General features: G+C 41.0%; 1 protein-coding gene across 1 annotated transcript in view; it reads left to right on the forward strand.

Annotated features, from left to right (window-relative positions):
* The window catches only part of FOCAD (focadhesin), a 175,828-nt gene that overhangs the window by 34,263 nt on the left and 119,761 nt on the right, over nt 1-21,804 (forward strand). Inside the window, exons 12-13 of the mRNA XM_015408559.1 lie at nt 17,927-18,031; nt 19,444-19,545. Of these exons, the coding sequence (XP_015264045.1) occupies nt 17,927-18,031; nt 19,444-19,545 (207 nt within the window). The remainder of the gene's footprint in view (nt 1-17,926; nt 18,032-19,443; nt 19,546-21,804) is intronic.

A 21,804-nucleotide genomic window follows, 5' to 3' on the forward strand; every position in this document is an offset into this window, starting at 1 on the left:
GTGGGGGGACCTGCCAACCCTACTTCAAATAACTGAGCAAGCACAAATGAAGATCTTCAGTCATAAAGGCTGCTGGAAATTGAGTGTTAGCAATGATTGGCAATTGGATTGTCCTATGTGGACAAGGGGGCTGCGGTGGCTCAAGTGGTTAAGATGCTGACCTGCAGATCGGGAGATTGGTAGTTCAGCAGTTCAAGACCCTAGTGCAGCAAGACGGAGTGAGCTCCCGTCTCTGGCCCCAGCTCCTGCCAACCTAGCAGTTCGAAAGGAAGAAATTGCAAGTAGATAAACAGGTACTGCTTCGGTGGGAAGGTAACAGCGTTCCGTGCGCCTCGGTGTTTAGTCATGCCCGCCACATGACCACGGAAATGTCTTTGGACAGAGTTGGCTCTTCAGCTTGGAAACTGAGATGAGCACCGCATCCCTAGAGTCAGATTCGACTGGCTTTCAAGCAAGGAAACCTTTACCTTTACCCTTATGTGGACAAGAGAGTCCTATCACAAGTGGCTGCAAGTTCAGTGGTAGAACAATAGCCACTGATGTGTGGAGTGCAACCTGAGATAAGCTTTGCAATGTAGGCTGCTACTCGCTTTTCATTGACTAGCTAGCCAATCTGTGTCCTCCTTCCATAATTGCAGAGGGTGGGAGGGAAACAGACACTTCTAATCAGCGGTGACTTTGGGTGGTTTTCAGGCTGATACAGGTAAGAGGTTTTGTCATTGATTTGATTTCTAGGCTTTGAAGGCCTGAAGTTATTGTGTGTATTTTCTCTGAAACCTGCCAACAGGGTATCTTGAGAACTATGAGCCATCTGGTAACCTTATTTTTTCATCTAACATTGCATCTGTTTCATGCTCTTGCCTCTTTGGAGAACTGCTATATATGGTGAACTTACCAGGAGTGGTTAGAACTTTATTTTGTTTGCCTCTTTTCTTTTTTTTAATGCTCTGGGTCCTTTTCTAGCATTGCAGTAAAAAGCAGATTTTCACATGACTGGAGATTAGGATGTATACAATAATAATTGGTGATATTCATGTACACCATGCAGCTCCCTGCCCAGTCATACTTTTTTTTAATCTCCACCTTCCTGCGAGAAGGTGGGGGCAGCATACATGTTCTTCCCTCCAGTTTTATTCTCATAAAAAGTTTACACAGTGCTTCTTTTCTGGCAGCACCCAATTTGCATCTTTCCTGATGTCCCAGAGCCGTGAAGACCCCAGAGTGTCCCCCCCCAATCTTTCTTTTCTCTCAGTGTAGGGTTGCCAAGTTGGGTGGTGCGCTGCAGCGGGGGACTCCCGGCTGGCGTGCGTGCGTGCCACACGCACATCACCCAGAAGTGACATGATGATGCCGGGCACGCTGGGGGCGGGGCCATCACCATCCGAGGGAAAACCATAGTTTTCCCTCGGATGACCGTGGCCCCGCTCCCAGCGTGCCCCGGCGTGGTTGCGTCACTTCCGGGTGATGTGTACGTCGGGGTGGGGCTCCCCCCGGGGCCCGATCCGCCACCAGCGGGGAACAGGCCTCTGGGACGGGGGTTTCCCCGCCCCCCGGGGGGACTTGGCAAGCCTATCTCAGTGGCCTTAGCACACAGGTTTAGCTCTTTTGTCCTGGATATCAGAGATATTAGAATGCCATTAAGCTCACAAGGAGTAAAATAAAGAGAAAACTGACTCATAACCAACCCTTTGCAAGGATGATTCTAAAGGTGTGTGAAATGCAGGCTGGTGTCAGAAGTCGGCAAGGTTGGCTGACTGCTGAGGCCTGTGGCTCACTGTGAGCCTGCTGCTGCCACCCCCCCCCCAACCTGTGTGGCATCTCTGCTTTCCCTATCCATGCACTTTCTTCTGGGTAGTGCATGGCAGCATTCCAGACAGCACTGGTTGGTGTCTGTGCCTGGCACTGTAGCTGTTAGAGGAAGGGTGCGCAGGCAGTGTGTACAGCTGGGTGTGCAGGTGGTAGGGGAGGAGCATGTGACTGAGTGGATGGGAAAGGGAAGGAGCACATATCTGAGTGGGTGGGAAAGGAGGGCACAAGTGGGAAGTGTGGTGGCAGAGAGGGGATGGTTCCAGAACATGGAAATGGCCCTATTGGAAAGCATTAGGATCACTAAAGAGACACTTTGCTCCAATTTCTTTTAGTCACTTAGTGAAAATTATTGCAAGGTGAAAAACAATACCCCTATAATCGCTGTTTATGCACTATGTATTACAAACAGCTGCAAAAATACCATAAGAAAAACACTTATTTGCAGACCTTATTGTTCATCACTGTATTTAATTTCCTCCAATCTTTTAAAAAAAATAGGCCAAAATGATAACTAGGGAATCTCGTCATAAAGTTTGCTGCTCTCTCTGGGAGCAGCTGTCTGCAAATGGTTTGTTCAGGATGCTTTTATCGTGTTAATTCAAAACAGATAAATGGAAACTGCTTTACAAGAGATAGGGAGCTTGGGAATTTTCATTTCAACCTCAAATAGCTTGGATTGCCCTTTTTTTTTTTAAATTCCAGCAGAAGATCTCAAACAATTTGTCTCTTTTGGCTGGGTAATGGGGGAAGAGAGGGATTGGAACCGTAGAGTGCCTGGTGCCAGTGAAGGCTTGCTATAAATTATTTAAATAGTCATGGATCAGGGTATGGGGTGACCCCGGGTCAAGCAGAGTGACTGCTACAAAAATGCATTTTGGATCTATAAACCCAAGGTATTCAGATTGCTGAGAGGCTTCATGATTGAGTACCTTACAAGCCCCATATTTTGCCACATTTTTGTCTTAGATCTGCTCAAACATGTAACAATGGATTTTAGGCATCTAGAACATTAAACTGATTTTTAAAGATTATGGCTGATTTTAAACCTAGGTTATGTCATTGCTCACCTGCTGGATTCTAGAAGAAGCCTTAAGGCAGGTTAGTAATTTCTGGAGGTAGCAAATACTCTACATATTAAATGGTTGATTGAACTGGGAGTGGGTATTGGAGCCTCAGATTCAAATTTCCCATTAGGCATGAAGTTCATTGGGTGATCTTGGTCATTCTCTCTCAGTCTAGCCTAAAGAGTGGTTGTGTGGACAGTATGCAGAGAGGAGAATTATGGATTCCTGGGGCTTCTTGGAACAAGTCAGGATGAAAATATACTTTAGGGTGGAGCTGTGGAAGGTGCTGGTTCATGGTTGGATAATTTATCTACTGGCAGGCATGCTGCAGGAGATGTGAAAATCATAAATCTTTAGTGATTGTTTTTGAGACACTGAAGGCATCTTAATGGAATACTGGAGTTACTTTACACTGTACACTCTAAATTTCCACCAGAATTAATTTCAGAACTACATCAGAACTACATCAGAACTACATCAGTTGAGTCCATGTGGACTGGTAATGCTTTTCGACATCCTGAAACCCAAACCGTGTAATTTTTTACCCCATCTGACAGAGTCATGCTCACACTGCTAATGGGATGTAGAGACAGTTACCTTTTTGCTTTGGTTAATGGTTAAATCTTGAAGCGCTTTTTTGTTGTTGCAAAGAATGCAGAGCATCCAATTCTTGGTGTTTTCTTGCCAGCCAGTATAATGAAGTAATCGTGGAGCGAGCAAAGCAGTATAAGTCTTGAGTAGATTCTTCTGTTTACCCTGTTCTTTCTGTGTGGCATATCGGGGATATTGCAGGAAAGCATTGGCTGCCATGTCAACCACAGCATCTTTGGATTTAAAAGTATATAGCTGCCATCATGATTGTTCGGTGGCAAGTGTACGGTGTGAACTTCAGTAAAACCAATGCAGGAGGATGATTAAATAGTGGCTGAGTTTAAGCAAGCAGAAATGTTATTGATGGAAAAGCAAACTGAACAAATTCATTAGTTTGCATTATAGTATTATGTGTTATATATATTATATTGCTCTCCCCACCCTCCCCATTTTTCACATATGTTAAAGAAGTGGCAATTGTTAGGTTTGTGCTACTTCTTTATAAAGCACTTCTGTTTGGAAAAAAAATAATTACATTATTTACAGTGCAGTACTAAGCCAAGTTACACCTTTCTTAGTCCATTGAAGTCAGTGGGGCTTAAAGGTGTAACGCTGCCTAGTTTTGTACTTGTAGTGTGATTTGAGCAGATTGCCACTTTTCCCAGATGCTGTGACTCATTAAGGCAATGGCTTGCATCCACCAGAAGATTTTTCACATGTACTACTAGGGTCTTTGCACAAGTGGAAATGTGAAAAAATCCACCCTTATGCTGTCCTGTTGCACTAAATTAAACATAGCCTATCCTGATTCCAGAGACACTTTTCCACTTGTGCAAAATGTGCAAGCAATTTCTGGGTGCTGTAAGATATAGGAAGGAAAGTGCTAGGTATTGGCAGAAGATTTTGCTCAAATGCAAGTGTAATAAGTCTGTTTTCAGCGTCCATCTGGTTGTGTTCTGACTCTGGCAAGGAGGAGCCTAATATAATTAAAGACTCACCTAGCAGAGGGTGGGGCCAGCAGTCAGCCCCTGGCATCTCCCATATAAATAAAAGCTGAATGGTGGTGGCACTTCTCTAGAACATTCCACACGCTTCAAAATCAGTTCGCTCTCTGATCTGTCATTCAGAGGGTCTCCCTATCCACTGGCTACTTTGCCTGAGTCCTGCCTCCAACATTCTAAACATTTTGCTGTTCCTCTCCCCCCCATAGCCAGTCAGAACACAGAGGTTATTTGCATATGCAGCCTCATTGGCCTTTGCCTCGGAACACAGAGGTCGTTTGCATATGCGACTTGATTGGCTTTTGCCTCTAACATTCTAAACAGTTTGCTCTTCTGAGGTAAAATGTGCCCAATCTCCAGGTGAGGGCTGGAGATCACTCAGAATTACAACTGCTTTCCAGACGGCAAAGATCAGTTCCCCTGGAGAAAATGGTGGACTCTGTATTCTTATATCCTGCTGAGGTGGTCCCCATGACAGCCAATGTGACGTAGTAATCAGGGCTTCAGAGCACGGGAGAGGCTGCAGGTATGTGGGGGGTGGAAAGCTGAAGAATGAGGGGGAAATAAAGGTAGGTTGATATTGGCTGGGAAGGAGATATGGTTGCCAACTCCAGGTGGGAAATTCCTGGAGATGTGAGGGATGGAGCCTGGAGAGGGTGAGGTTTCAGGAGGCGTGGGACCTCGGACAGGTACAAAGCCATAGACTCCACCCTCCAAACCAACTATTCCCTTCTGGGGAACCATTGTTGCCAATCTCCAGGTGAGGACTGGAGATCACTCAAAATTACAACTGTTCTTTAGGTAGAAGAGATCAGTTCTTCTGGAGAAAATGGTGGACTCAGTGTCATTATACCCTGCTGAGGTCGCCACAGCAAATTGACACTGAGTGTCCAAGGCCAGGGCACCCACCCAGAGCCTCTTTCTAGAGGCTACAGGCCAGTCAGCCTAACCTCTGTCCCAGGGAAGATACTGGAGCAGATTTTAAAGGGATCGATCTGCGAGCATCTAAAAGACAACTTGGTGGTCCGGGGAAGTCAGCATGGATTTGTCCCCAACAGGTCCTGCCAGACCAACCTCATTTTCTTCTTTGATTGAGTGAAGAACTTACTAGATCAAGGGCATGCTGTTGATGTTGTATACCTGGATTTCAGTAGAGCTTTTGACAGGGTTCCCCATGATTTTCTGATGGGTAAACTAAAGGACTGTGGATTGGACTGTAGGATAGTTACATGGATAGTGAACTGGTTGGAGAACTGCACTCAGAGAGTAGTAAGTGCCGAGTTCTACATCTGGGTAATAAAAATGAGGAACATGCATACTGGATGAGGGATACACTTCTGAGTAGCACTGTGTAAACAAGAACTTGGGGGTAAGGGTGAAACAAAAGTTAAATATGAGAAGCCAGAGTCATGTGGTGACATAAAAAGGCTAATGCAATCTTGGGGTGTATTGAGGCATAACATCCAAATCACATGATGTCATAGTCCTGCTATACACTGCATTGGTCAAGCTGCACCTGGAGTATTGTGTGCAGTTCTGGAGGCCTTACTTCAAAAAGGATATGGACAGAATGAAGCGGGTGCAGAGGAGACCAATGACGATGATTGGGGGCCTGGAGACCAAGTTCTATGAGGAAAAACTGAGGGACTTGGGAAGGTTCAGTCTGGAAAAGAGGAGCTTGAGGTGGGACATGATTGCTCTCTTGAAGTATTTGAAGGGCTGTCACTTAGAGGAGGGCAGGGAGCTGTTCCTGTTGGCAGCAGAGGGCAGGACTCGCAATACTGGGTTTAAATTAAGGGTGTGAAGGTACCAGCTGGATATTAGGAGAAACTTTTTTTATAGTAACAGTGGAATCAGCTGCCTAGGGAGGTGGTGAGCTCCCCCTCACTGACAGTCTTTAAGCAGCAGCTGGACAAACACTTGTCAGGGATACTGTAGGCTGACCCTGCACTGAGCCCCCTAGGGGGTTGGCCTAGATGGCCTGTATGGCCCCTTCCAAATCTGTGATTCTGATTCTAGGATTCTGTCATTGGATCCAAACCAATACAGGGAATCCATATTAGAGGCAGAAGTTGAACCTGTGGATTACAGTGAAGCCCTGCTTTTTCTCAGCAACTGGGGATATTAGTTGGAGATTTGTACCCCGTGTTTACCCTGTAGTTAAGATAATGCAGTGAATCTGCATTAGATATATTTTAGTAGGTAAAGAGTAGTGGAATACTGCTCAGGAACCATGTCAGGGAGTACAGGAATCCTTGGTGTGACTTACCTTTACCCAAGTAAAATGGCTGACCGGTTCTTTTCATGAAATGTATACAGTCTTCCTAATTGGATGAATTGTGCAAAAACAAACAAGCCCTGTTATGCTGTGTGTGAATCCAACCATGCCACAAGAGGAAAAAATTAAATTGTTTGACTGAGAGGTCATTTGTGCATTGTAACACAAGATCTATTACCATTATTAGAGGATTATGAGTCTCTAGAGGATATTCACCCTTCTATAAGGTATCTTAAATGCAGAAATAAAATATTTGGCTGGTAAATGGCACCCTACTGGGAAATTCATCTGAAGAAGTATTACCTTATGTATGGAGGCCTAAAAAAAGGAAAAGGATGAAGCAAATGTAGTCTTGTTAAGGTAAAAATTTGGGAATTTAAATGAAAATCAATAAACATTGGGTTTGTTGGCAGAAAAGTAGACTGTTCTTGTGCCTGATGACAGTATTCAAAACCCTCTTTTATTGAGAACCAGAGATAAGAGGTTATTGCTAAATGAATGAGATCCTATGATGAATTTCTTGGTGGTTTAATTACTAGAAGTAAAATTCTACACACAGCAGTGTAGCAATTTGTGATTTCTAAGGCATATATATGCCCTGAAACAGCTTTCATCTGTAAACGCTTTTGAGACTGAACTTTGGTTTTTTGTCAAAATGTATATTTTAAAAGAAGTTCTTTGTGAAGTTGCATATAAGATCTGCACAGTTGCAGAACTAGTTATGGAACATTCTAGTTTTAGATACTTTGCTAATTTGCACTGTGCCATCTTTGACAGGACAGATATGAACATGTGTGTATGCCTGTCCAGTTAATGGTGTGTGTTCTTATAAAATCATTAAAAACTTGAAAGACATAATCTTGAAGACAGTTGGCTGTTATAAAGTTGCAGTTGGTGTATACCATGGTGAAATATTTCTAGGCAGATGCTGGTAGCAGCTTTGCCAGTATTTCAGGGCCTGCATTATGTCCCAGTCACTTCCAAGTAAAAACCAGGATGACTAGGCATGTTCTTCATGTCTTGTACCTTGGCAACTTAAGCAGTTCCTCCTCGTATTCTATTATAATTTCTTAGATCTATTACGAAACTGTACTGTGAAGTCCAGTGATCTTCAATAACAGGTGTGGCCCCTGCCTGTCACTGTCTCCACCCTTGCATGCTGGAGTACCTAGCACACTTTCCATCCTGGTTCCTGGACATCTTTAAAGGTATCATTCTGCCCTTAATGATGCTGAGAAATGAGAAGGAAAAGAGCACTAGCGTTTCCAGAGTAGAATGGGTGGGCACAAGGGGAGTGGTGGTGATGAAGCAACAGCAGAGGCTGCCACTACCTTAAGGGTGCGTTCAGACGGGGCGTTTATGCCGGCTAAAATGCGATCACACTTACCTCCTGTCTGCGGAGCCCATCGCTGTATGCCCGTTCACACACAGTGGGCGTTGGCGGTTTGTGTTTTTTTAAAAACTCAGTTTGCGCATGCGCATAGGCAGCCATCCACAGAATGGCGATCTTTGTGCATGCGTAAAACACCCCGTCCAGAAAAGCATGCCCTGAAGAGAGAACTTACCTTTAAAGTTTAAAGAGCAAACTGGCCTCCCTGAGGTCCCAGACTCCTCTAAAACGTTAAACTAAGGACCTTTTCTTTTCTTTTCTTTTTTTTTAAAAAACAAATGCCGGGGCGAAGCTTCGCCCAAGCGCATATCGCCGACCTAAAAAAAAAATGGCGGGCGAAAATCGGAAGCCTCGGGCTTCCGAATGGAAGTGGCTCTACAACGGTGGAGAGCGATCAGACGGGGGTGGTGGTAAAGCGATTACAACCGTTGCACTCAGGATACCACCACTTGGGGACCTAGCGGCAGAATACAACGGTTTAAAGCTCTTTGCAACGGTTAGGGATGGAAGGCAGATGTTCGCCATGTGAACGCCGGTAAGTACACCGATTCCAACCCCCACCTATACCATTGTAAATGCCCCATCTGAACGCACCCTAAATCCACTACTTAAGGCTTACCTGATTATAGGTCTGATGGTAATGAAGTTGAAACAATAGACTGCAAGAATATGTAGAAAGTCACCTTGGAGGATGCATCACTATGACAGTACACTGTGGGTGTCCTTGGTCCCAAAGAGTTGCCAAGTCAGGGCATCTTTTAGTAGCCTTACAACAACATTCTGAGTTGGTGAAAGTCTCCTTAGATTAGAGAAAGGCTTCAAACGTGAGCCAAAAGGAAAGGTGGGGTATAAATATTTTAATAAATAAAATTTTAAAAATAAACACTTTGTTCAGTGGAGTGGTAGGAAAAACGTAGGATTTGCCTGGATATCTGGATTGTCACAACAGTTTAGCACATTGTGCCTGTTAAAAGGGCTGAGAAGGTCATGAACTGTATCCTGCTGTCTTTATTAAACATTGTTGTTTAAGATGAAGCTTCTTTATATAACCATAAGGCTAGTTTTCTCCATAATAGTTTTCCATAAGATTTAATTGTTGATGCAATTGTTTATCCTGCTGTATCAAAGTCAGCCTAAAGTTTTCTGATGTATTGAAAGCATTTCACTTTTCACAATTCAATCTAAGAAACAGTTTAAATATTGAGATATGTTGCAGTTCAGCTATTAAAATTCAATTTTAAAAAATCTGAGCATGGAAGATAAAGAGGGGGAAAAGAATTCCTTTTCCCTAGCCAGTTTATTTTAAAAAACCCAAAACCTGCCTTAACAGTTATGTTGCTGACTGAATGCCAAGCTGCAGGCAGAAGCTAAATGTGCACAAAAGTTGTGTTTTATGAAGTATCAGATTGTGATACAGGCCAGTAATCTGAAGAGCAGCTGTAAATCTGTTTTTAAAAGCGACTGTATTGAGAGATTCTGGATTGTTGTTTTGAAATGCAGATTCTTCTTTTTAAAAAGATGAATTGGTAAACCCTTTGTCGGGCACCTAATGGAGAGGGTTGACCTAACTGCTGAATCTTTGGGGATGATGAGGGATTGAAAATGCTGTGTTGCTAAGCAACGCATTCAGCAGCTTTTCTGAGTGTGTTCCTGTGCTCTGAGAGTTAATGAATCTGAAGAGTGGCTGTTCGAAAACAGTTGAAAAAAAACTGATGAAGACAAAATGCTCAGTTAGCATTGGCAGGAACCTAACTCTGCCTTATTCACACATTAAATTATGGGGTGGCTTTTGTTACTTGCTTTATTTTTGAACAGCAAAGCTTCAGAGACCATAGATTTTGTACTACGAATGAAGGTAGATACCTGTAAGGGAAAGTGCTTGGCTGATTCGTGTTCATTTGTTCTCTCTCTCTCTCTCTCTCTCTCTCTCTCTCTCTCTCTCTCTCTCTCTCTCACACACACACACACACACACACACACACACTCTCTCTTTCTCTCTCTCTCTCACACACACACACACACACACACACACAGAGTGAGTGAGTGAGAGTGAGTATATGCAATGCTTCCTCTAAGCTGTGGAGTCTTGTGAGCAAAAATTCTCCTTTGTGAGCTACTGGCATTAAAGTTGTGAGCAAGCAATTTAGCTACTGCATAAATTAGTTTGCTCTGGAGCCAACCTTCCTGAGCTAAGGCAAAAATGTGTGAGCCGGAGGCTAAAAAACTGTGAGCTAGCTCACACTAACTCAGTTTAGAGGGAACACTGCTGCCCAGGCTGGCTGATTTCACCAATATTTCCTGCATATGTGTTTCATTTATAAGTTAAAATGCATACCGTGTCTCTTTTGTTTGAGACAGCTGACAATCAACCAGCTAAAAGCAAATTAAAATGAAACCTAAATCGAAACAACTAATAAAGTTTACACTACAAAACAAAACTGATACACTCCCTATCCAGAGAAGTACCAAGGAGGTTTTACTGTTGTCTGGCATCCAAATTAGAGTAAAGGAGGTTGGGGGCTCCACATCACCCTCTAATCATTCACTTTCCAGGAATTATCTGGTTTTGGTAGGCTCTTTCCCAAACTTGGTTTGATACAATCTTTTTGGGAGGATCACAGCCCTCTGTGCCCTTACTACAGCAGAAAGACTCATATTACAACACTGGAAAGATGAAAGCTCACCTCCCATAAATCAATGGATCAGGGACCTTAGAACTTTGTAACATGTGATTACATAGCATATAGTTGACAATTGCATGTAGTAGACTTATTTTTAGATATTTGGAAATCATTTATAGGAAGTTATGTGTAGACTTGTCACCACTGTTATAATTTTGTCTTGTAGCTATGTATTGATTTTTTTCTTTTTTCTTTTTAAAAATCTTAGTTGTTGGATTTTGTTTTTCCCCTTTTGTTCCTTTTGTTGTTGTTGAAAGAAATTTAAAACATTAAAGTGGCTTTGGATGATGTGTGGATGAAAGGGTGCACATTTTGAAGGTCCTGCCCATATTCATGTCATTTTCCTTGCTTCAGTCCTCCATGCCACCACAGACTTGGGTGTGTGTGTGTGTGTGTTTAAAAATGGGCAACTGCCAAAGAGCTTTCATGCAATAATGTTATGGTCTACTTTTTAAAAAAAAATTAAGTCTCTATCCCTTTTCATTGTGAAATGAAACTTGAAAGGACCTCCAGTGGCACAGGAGGAAATGGGAGGGCTCAGGCAATCAAAGAGTGAGGGGAACAAGGAACTACCGTGTGGATGCTCCGTTGTGAATGTCTTTCGTTTCACAGTAGCAATGAGAGCTAGGTGGACAATCACTGTTCAAAAGCAGCCCAAGCTGAATGGCTTGCAATTCCCTTTAAAAAGAACCATCTTGCTCTGTCTTTGTAAGGACACTGGGGTGTGGGCTTTTTGTACTTCTTGGGATTGGGATGGTGCTGCAGAGAAGGCGAAGCCAACAAAAAACTGCTGAGAATATCTGAGAATAACTGCGAGTGGGCTTCCCTATGTGTATGTCATCTCATGTGGATTATGTGCACGCATGTACACATACACGCACATGAGCACACTACAAAGTGTTTCAACTTGCTAGTCAACCACTCCACTTTCTGAGTAAAATGTATAATTTGGCAGACAGTGCAAGACTGATGGGTTCTCCTAAGCATGGAACTTCCAGAAGGTCTGACTTTGCAGCCAAAAGAAATTGTGATTGTGTGTGATCAAAGGGATTTAGATTTCCCTTTTTAAAAAAAAACAAAGCAGGAAAATATAGTTTTAAGAATTTCTGGTCATAATGAAATATTATGTTCTTGAATCCAATTTTTTCTGCAGCTGAGATATTGCAAAGGAGTCAGCAATGGGACCAATAAGTATAATTTCAAGGTTCCCTGGCTAAATGTAGCTTTAATTTGTTTTTATGTTAGAAGTAATGGCTACCGTTCTTGCCAAGTTAGACATTGTGGGAAAAGCCTAAGTTTTGGAACTTCCTGGCTTCTGAGTACTTGGTTTCTGTTTGAAGTTATGCTAAATATTTTATTTGAAATTATCATCTGAAAATCCTTTAAGATAAAAAAAGAAAATGGGTAAAACATTATCAGGTTTTTTATGTGATTAAGAAAAGCCTCTCCTTCAAACCCATCGAGCAAAATTTCCCTTTTTATAAAATAATAATCAATGTGGATCTGAGAGTACAGTACTTAAAAAAAAAGTTTACTCTTCACTTCTGTCTACTCTTTTGTGTCTGGGCTAGGCTTCTTTCAGCCTAATGAGTCCCAGATTGGTTCTGTTAAAATTCATGTAGCCTCCCATTGGCTCCAGTGGTAGCAAATACTGTGAGGGCTGTAAAGCCCCAAATATGGCCAGGGGAAGAAAGTAGCAGAGTTTGTGAGTCCTGAAAGAGCCAAGTGGCCTATGCTGCAGTCACATTTCCACGAGGGGAAAAAAATGAAGAATATAGGTGATATTCATGGAAACTTATTTTCCTGCACCTGTATGGAATGTGTCGTGGAATGTGTGGTGGAGCAAAATAAGCACCATTCTGCGCAGTGGGGTTGCCCAAGCCCTTCTTTACAAGTTGCTGTGGGTCTGAGCCAGGTGAAAAGGAAGAGCACATCCCTCTATATTGGAGGGAGTTGTTCAGTTAAACCAGGGTTAGGGTTAGTTTGAGAGACAGATTTGTGCTTCCCTGTGACATTCTTTCTTAAGAGGTTCCTGTTCCAGCGTTTCTTATGCATAGGCAGGAGGGCAGGACAAAGCACTATAATAACCGGAGTAATCCCAGGAAAAATGGAAGCCAGTCCAAGGCCCCTTAAAACATAAGGCAAATTAGACAAGGGGAAATAAAAGGAACTAAAGTACTCTGGTTAATCATCCTGTTTTTCAAGGGACAAAACCTTTCACAGTTTGGCTCAGACAGCACACTAAGTCTGCTTTCGGAAAAGAGTATGAACTATCCCCAGTTACCTCACTAAAAGAGATTCCACCCCACAAAAAAGTGCAACTAATTTTCAGTTGAAGTGTTTATAGCCCTGTGGGAGGATTTTGCACTACCAGTGACTGGCAGAACTGAAAAGAAGTTTCAGCAAGCTGGCATTTCTCAAAAAATGCAGGAGTTTTAGTCTGGAGGCAAGGATGTTGAAGCCACATACCTATTTTGTCGGTTGAATGTGAAGAGGAGTTGACTTTGAGGAATTTATTCATGTTTATTCAATAAAAGGCCAGAAAAATAAAACTTTAACGTAAACTGGTCTGTTTATGAGATCTTTACTGTTGTATTGGGAGAATCAACAGGATAACACCTTGTAATGAAATGTCAATAGGCTTTAGTCAATAGACTTTGTAGGACTATTTAGTCAATAGGCTTTGTAGGACTTCAGAAAGGATGTTATGTCAAACAAACATAACAAGAAAAATGTTATATATTGGGGCATAAATTAAAAGAGTGTGGGCCATAGTGGAATTAAATTTATGAATGTAAATGTAGACAACGTAATTTCGGAATGGAAATAAAATGGAATTCATGCATGGAACGGGGATTGTGGTTTGTGTGAAGGGTGGACCTGTATTCCAATAATGCTTGAATTTTGGAGCTGTTGAGAAAACGTGGTCAGCAGTTGATCCTAGGCTTGACCTTCCCTGTCTGTGCCGCTGGTACCATGAAAACAAAACAATTTATAGAAATTGGCTCGCCCTTAAGGATGGCTGGACATTTGTAACTCACTATATTATCTTGCATTTTCTCATCGTGGAAATAGCGTGGTTTCCAGGGGATTCCACCGAGATTTCATATCCAGACACTGACCAGACCCAGACCTGCTTAGCGTCAGAGAAATTGGTTTATCATGCCCTCCATCAAGATAAACTTGTATACTTCTCGAGAGACAAGTAGTGATCCTGCAACAATTTTAAGGGGATAATTCCTTGGGAATTTACCACTCTTCTGTAGTGCAAAAGTGTGAGACTGCTGAGCTCTGAAATCAGATCAGATAGTCTTTGTTTACCTAAGGTTAAAATTGAGAAGTCTGCAGCTGTAGCACTGCTGCCTATAGCACAACTGCTGTGGATCCGGGGCAGTTGGAAGGGAAGAGCACATCTGTCCCTGATACTAAGCACAAGCTTGGTTATTTGACCAGCTGACATGTGGCCATGTGGGATGTCCCCCAAATAATGGAGAAAGCTTTATCTTGTCTGTGGCCCTGTTTTGGTGTCCTACTCACAGGCATTGTTATAGTAGACAAATTGGGACAAGTGAGGAATTACAGATGGTGGTGGTGGTAAATGGTTGGGAAACATCCTCCAAGCCCTCTCTAGGATATTATAAGCGGCTTGCAAAAGCTGATCAACTCCCATCTTTCTTAGCTGATGTTCTGCTGCCTTCAACATTTTGTGGCACATGGGAAATGCTTATTAGACTTTTTAGAGGCTATTCTTTTCTTAATTTACCAACTAGTGCTTTTCTACATACATAAGGAATCTCCCTAGTACGCAAACAATATGTCTTGTCTGGCAGTGGTTCCAGTTTGCTGCCTCTCTGTTCATTAATGATTTGGAGTTGGGAGTCCTCTGATAGGCATAGTTGTAGAGTCTGCTTTTAAAAGAAACAACTGGGCAGTCTGCCAGGAATTGTAAGGGAGTGGTTGGGTTAGAATGGATAAAAGGAAATTGCTGAGTGGTTGGGTTAGAACGGATAAAAGGAAGTACTTCTTCACCCAAAGAGTGATTAACACATGGAATTCACTGCCACAGGAAGTGGTGACGACTACAAGCATGGAGGGCTTCAAAAGGGAATTAGATAAGCTTATGGAGCAGAGGTCCATCAGTGGCTATTAGCCACAAGGTATAGATAGGGGCTCTGGGGCAAGCGATGCTCTGTCTTCTTGGTGCTGGGGGGGGGGTAAACAGTGGGAGGGCTTCTAATGTCCTGGCCCCACTGGTGGACCTCCTGATGGCACTGGTATTTCTAGCCACTGTGTGACACAGAGTGTTGGACTGGATGGGCCTTTGGCCTGATCCAAAATTGGCGTCTCTTATGTTCTTATGTTCTTATGCCCAGCTATTAGTCACTCAACCATCAAGTTTGCTATTAGGATTGATGCCAGGTGTTGTGCTTGGAATCTTCTTCATGCAAAACATGTGCTCTGTCTCTGAGTTGTGTCTCTTCCCCATAACCCCTTCTCTTCATTCAGTAGAAATGAATACACTCTGAATCAAAACTGAGGAAGCCTTTTCAGTTCTGTTCTGTTCTTTCCAGAGCCATTGGTTTTGTCAGATTTTATTTTTCTGTTGAGTGTGTGCTGCTGTTCTAGAGGCATTGCTAATGGGCAGATCAGTACAGAATTCTGTATTTTACTGGTGTGTAGAAACCACCAAAAGAGATGCAGAAATGGCCCGTTGTTTCCTATAAAGCAAAAGCTAAAGGGTGGTTTTTGTTTTAGGAAAATCCACAGTAACAGGGAATTATGTTGGTTAGGTCTGGTCTGGCAACTGTGGCCCTGTCCCTGGTAGTTTTGGGCCCAACACATGTTCAAGGGTACATGCTAGATTTACTTCTCAGTGATGCACAGGGGTCTGATCGGTATAATTAAGACAATGTCATGTCAAGAGTTGGTGTGGCACAGTGGATACTGTTAGATTAGGACCCTAAGAGACCCAGGTTTGAATCCCTACATTATCACTGGGTGAACTTGGGCCAGTCACATTCTCTAATCTACCTCATAGGTTAGAACTTTGTTCTAAACTGCTTTAAGTCCCCATTGGGGAGAGAAGTGGGATATAAATATAAAATAAATTATGGTAAGATCGCTATTTGGTGAAGTTAATTTGGATTTATCAGCTCCACTCCCCAAGGCAGAAGATCGGTTAGATTTATCGATCCTTCGGGATTCCAGAGTGCTCTGGGATAGTAGAGCCAAGATTGTAGATATTCTTATTAAGTGTGGAAGAAGAGCTTGATGAGTCATAGTTGATGCTGCTGCTGTTACATTGGAATCCACAAAAGGTAAACTATCTATATTTCACTCTGATACCTTTTGTATAGATAATAGATACAGATCTCCAAGGAGATCAAGTCTGACCCAAAGGCTGCAGTGAATGCAGAATCTATCCCGGTGTGGTTGGGAAGTAACCACTTGGCACTCTTCTTTCAGTCTGCTTTCCCCTGGCATATGGGAACTGGTACTTGGTATTGTGAAGGTTGTTACATGCAGGTTAGATCCTTGCCCATCTTGGCTGCTCAAAGAGTTGTGAAGTACCAAAGGGCTTTTAGCCATGAGTATTAATGCTGTTCCATGGAAGCTCTCTCCAGCCTTAAAAAAGAAAGAAAGTTGTAGCATTGTGTACACAGACATGAAGCATGAACTGGCTGTTTTTCAACTTAAATACAACCTCCTTTGTTATGGACTAACAAAGGACCACGCACGCGATCGGGCGTGCACATGGTGAAGCGCGAGAGCAAAGCTTTGTGACCTGAAACAATAGACTCGTAGGATCCTAAAACGGACCAATAGGTTAGCCCAGATCCGCAAAGGAACATAAGGTTATTGGTGCACTGTAAATAAACCTATCACAGGTGTGGGGTGTGTTTGTTGGGTGTGGTTTGGACCGATATATAAGCAGACCCCCGGGTCCTGCTTCCTTGTCAGTTTTGCCTACTAATAAATTATGAGCTGAAATCACTCGACTATGTGTCTTGAACCCAGTACATTTAATCCTTCTTTTGTGCAAAATGAATTGAGTTTGGTGTGGTAAATCAGCCCTAGGTGCTTTTGAATGATCCATCTTTCCTTGACAGTTTTTAGACCTGGTTATGGGATGGAGATGGCTTTATTGGCCCTGGTAGAAGAAAATGGCCTGCAGTCACACAAGGCATAGGCTTTTAAAATTTCAGATATGTTCAAAATGAACAAAAAATGCTCAAGGACAATAGTCCTTAAAACATTTAGCTTTAACCCTGTGCCGTTATCTGGGCCTATATGTTCACTGTCTGAAAAGTAAATGATTTGGGGTTTTCCCCCTAGTTTCTAGCCAGCATAAATGCCCAAGCAAGGCATCACTGAATAAGTTCTAAAGTTACCGTAATTGGAGGTAATGGGGGAGGGGGGTGGCTCTGGAACAAAACAAAGAACTGTGTTTTATTCCGGAAGCAAATATTAAACCCGAAATAGAAAACTCGATAATATTCACTGGCAAACCAAAGAATGGGATTGTTGAAAATACAGGAGCCTTAGATATAATCATTGTCACAACTTGCTCTGCACTGAGTATTCAGGCATGCCAGAAAATGTTGCATGTGACTTAGTTTTTGTTGTTTACGTTCTGTTGAGAAGGCTTGAAGGCTTATTCTATTGAGGCTTGAAGAACATGACAAAACGAAGATACTTTTCTTCTGCTGTATTGTTGCTCTCCATACAGTTAATTATATCATTAACACTGGAAATGCTTTCGTTTATTTTAGGTGCCAAATCTAGCTTCATTCCGGAAGCAAATATTAAACCTGAAATAGAGAACTCGATAATATTCCACTAGCAAACTAAAGAGTGGGATTGTTGAAAATACAGGAGCCTTAGATATAATCATTGCCACAACTTGCTCTGCACTGAGTATTCAAGCATGCCAGAAAATGTTGCATGTGACTTAGTTTTTGTTGTTTACGTTCTGTTGAGAAGGCTTGAAGGCTTATTCTATTGAGGCTTGAAGAACATGACAAAACGAAGATACTTTTCTTCTGCTGTATTGTTGCTCTCCATACAGTTAATTATATCATTAACACTGGAAATGCTTTCGTTTATTTTAGGTGCCAAATCTGATTCCAGTCCTAATGTTTAAACTGGGAATGCCACTGGAGCCGATACTCTATCGGGATATCTTGTACACTCTGCCTGCTTTGGGTGTGCATAAGGTCAGTACGAATTTTTTTAAAACTTCTGCCCACTATTATTCCTATTTCATTACTTATTGGTTAAAGAATTGATATGTATTTACCGCGCAATAAAATGCCAAAGGCAAAATCAAAAAGTTCTACAGAGGATTTTATTATCACTTAAATGGGTTGTGTGACTGGCTCTAGTATAGTATTTATCTTTAACAGACGGAACTCCGTTCCTGCGCGTTCCTGCCCAAAAATAGCCCTGGCTCTGTGGATCCAAGTGGCTTGAAACAGCGGTGGCATTTGAAGTTTGAAATTTCCCTGTCCCAATTGCTAAGACTGGAAAAAGAGTGCTTCTCATCCCAGTAGTTAAGAGTTACCTTGAATTGCCTATCCATATGTTGCTGCAGTGGTATACAATGTGCTTCTCTACAACTTCTGGAGCTCCCATGGATGAACCCAATTTAGATAAGAAGGGACAGACGATTGGGTTCACTCCTGTGATTCTGGGTTTTTTAACATTTATGGCAGCAGAAAGGGGAAAATCTTATCACATTTTATTTCTGCCCTTCCTCCAAGGAGATCGGGACAGCATACATTGTTCTCCTCACTCCTGTTTTATTCTCTCAACCCCCTATTTTATTCTCTCAACGGCCATGTGAGATAGTTTAGGCTATGAGTGTGTGACCAGCCCAAGTGAACTTCATGTCCGTGTGAGTATTTGAGCCATGTCTCCCAGATTCTGGTTGAACTCTAACCACTATACCATGTTTCAGAGGCACTCAGTAAATGTTCATTGGTCCATATATGGTTGAGTGCAAGACATTGCTGAATCCCATGTCAGTTATAGAGAAAAGGAAATATTGGTGTGATGGATTTTGGGGAAGTGATGTCTGGAAACAGAATTTCTACCTTACAGTGGACACATTTATCAGATCAGTAAGGCAGAACGAAGTAGACAGCAATGAGCTTATTGCAACATGGTACAAGAGTGTCTAATCATATAACTTTTGATTACTAAGTAGGGAGTTCAAGAACAGGTTATTTAGTTCATAATGGCAATTATAATCATGTTATACTTGAGAATTTGTCTTTAGAATGGGTCTGAAAATCCAAATTATACTGCACGTTACATGTGCTGTCCATATTCCATTGAAAGCAGTTGGAAATGTGGATATGTATTCAGTACAGTAATGCTTTTGCCTTCCCAAGCAAAAGTTTTATCTGGTCTTAGTTACTTCCAGTTTAATGTTAAACTACGAAACCATCAAGGTGGGAAGTTGATGTCTCCAGTATTTGGTATAGAGGTCTTATCAGTGCTGTCATATTTGTTGCAAACTTAATTTCTCTGTAACCATTCTGTTTTATACATTTGTGTGTTTGTTGCTGGGGGGATTTTTTGCATATTCTGTAAGTTAATGCAGAAAAGGGATGTTCTCTTCCAGGTCTGTGTGGCTCAGATTCTACGTGCCCTACAGGTGCTGGGAAGTACTCCAAAGCTTCAAGCCATTACTTTACGTCTGATGACATCTTTGTGGGAGAAACAGGTTGACAAATACAATGAAAACCATTAATCTCTGATTTGACCAATTGCACTGTTTTACATGACCATGCCTGTACTTGCTTATTAACCATTGCAGATCAGTTGATGTGATAGCAGTGCTTGCTCTACAGTCTGTGTAGAAAATGTCAAAGCTAATCTTTTAGAAAGACTTGGCTAGCAGTGAGTGGAAGAATGTATTCCTAAAAGTGGTACAGTACTCATATACTGTGTTGTCTATGCACAGAATTCTGAAAATTAGTAGATCACTACTTTTTCATTGGGTGTCAGTTTTTCATTTGATTGCATACACTGTCAGTAATTGTTCTGAAGAGCTCTAATCCATACCTGGAGCTCTGCATGGATAGGATATGTTACGTTATTCAGTGCTGAGGAAAGTTCACATCTGTATTGATAAAGGAGAACTTATGCATTGTTCTGTACATACACAGGAACCCCAGTCTGTGGCTGAGAGCTGCTGAAGTGTATTGTTGAGACAGTATATTGTTAAGAATTGTTATGTACAAGTAAAATCAAATGTATTACCAAATGTATTACATAATCCAAATATAGAAATAATTATCAGTTTTACAGAATTTTGGGTTAGATTCTCTCTTTAAGGAATAAACAAAAACTCTCCTAAAATTAGCAATAATATATTAACAGTAAAAGAGAATACATCTTTAACAGTTGAACGGACTTCTGTACTAAAAACCTAAATATTGTCTTGTTTATCTAAATCTGAATTTTATTCTTACTGATTATTTAAATACTAATGGAATACAAAATAAAATATTGAAATTACAATCAATATCTTCATCATCTTTAATGTGATATTCAAATAATTCCAGAACTAAACAAGAAAAAAGTTAATTATTCCCATAATATATTTTTTAAACAATATATTTATTTGAGTTTATAATGTAAGCCTATATCATACATACAAACCAAATAATCAACAAGATCCTATAACAACACTTTTCCTTTCCAGCAACACAGAATAACAAACAAATCAGGCAAAAAATACATACATATTTTGATCTTATCTTCAGCCTTAATATCAAATCTGTGTTGAATAAAAACTTCTATTACTATTTCCTTTAAGGTTTATATACTACCTTTTCCAAACTATGCTGCAAAATTCATATCAACAGTATAGGGCCTTCATACTGACTTATTATATTTCTCTTTATCTTCACCTTACACAGATCTAACCCTTACCCATCCTCCAGTAGTCTGCTAACTCTTTGTTTCCAGTATGGGAACAGGGTTTAATATTAAATTTTTAATTTATTTTCTTTTATTACCTTTTAAACTTTTCAATCAGTCTTTACACCCTTTAAATTAATTAAACACTTCATTGGAACCTTTATATCAAATTTAACTAGCAAGTTTGCTCTCCTATTTTTAAACCTGAATTTTACATTTATCTGCACCAATATCCTTCAGTTATAGTCTGCCCAGGCTTTACCCATCTTTATTCTACCAGAATTGATCTGCATCCACCATACACATACTAAACTGTTATCAAAATTAATTAAGACCTACTTACATCACCACATAACTTTCTAATACCACTAAACGCAATTAAATAGTTACCAACACCATAATCAATCTCTCTTATTATATTAACAATTATTCCATTAGCTTGGCAATTCATTATTTTTTTGTTATAATTGATCTTAGAGCCTTTTAAATATTTTACTTTTGCTATCAATTTGTTAATAACCTTTATATTAATTATTAACTTTAAAAATCCTATTATTGCCCAAAATCACATTAGATCATTATCCAAATGAATTAATATTCAACCATAATATTCTAACAAATTCAAACATAAATAGGTGACTTTAAACAATTCAACATCTCTAATATTTCCATCATCTTTTCTCTTTAGATTGTACGTAATAAAGCTTTCCTAATCACCACTAATTTGCCACAAAAAATAAATAGATAAATAAATAAGTAGGTTTAAGGTCATTTTTCCATCTAATCCTATGTTCGAAGAAAACCAGTCTTTCTATCTTTTTATATAGCTTATTCTTCCTCCTAATCATCTGCAGTCTACTTTTCTGCCTCAGCATATCTACATGTCTTCATTCTTCATGAGTTCCTTGATTTCCAAACCTCCCCTCTCTGGTTTTCAGTCACTGTGTTTCCCATATTTTGTTGTTGTCTCCTTTAAATTTCCAAGCCTGTCGTTTCCTTCTTTTAATCCTTCTGTCTCCTTCTCTTTCAGTTTTCAGCCGTTGTTTATTTTCCTTTG

The sequence above is a fragment of the Gekko japonicus genome, unplaced genomic scaffold (genome assembly GCF_001447785.1).
Source record: "Gekko japonicus isolate JY-2015 unplaced genomic scaffold, Gekko_japonicus_V1.1 scaffold1344, whole genome shotgun sequence".
Lineage (NCBI taxonomy): Eukaryota > Metazoa > Chordata > Lepidosauria > Squamata > Gekkonidae > Gekko > Gekko japonicus.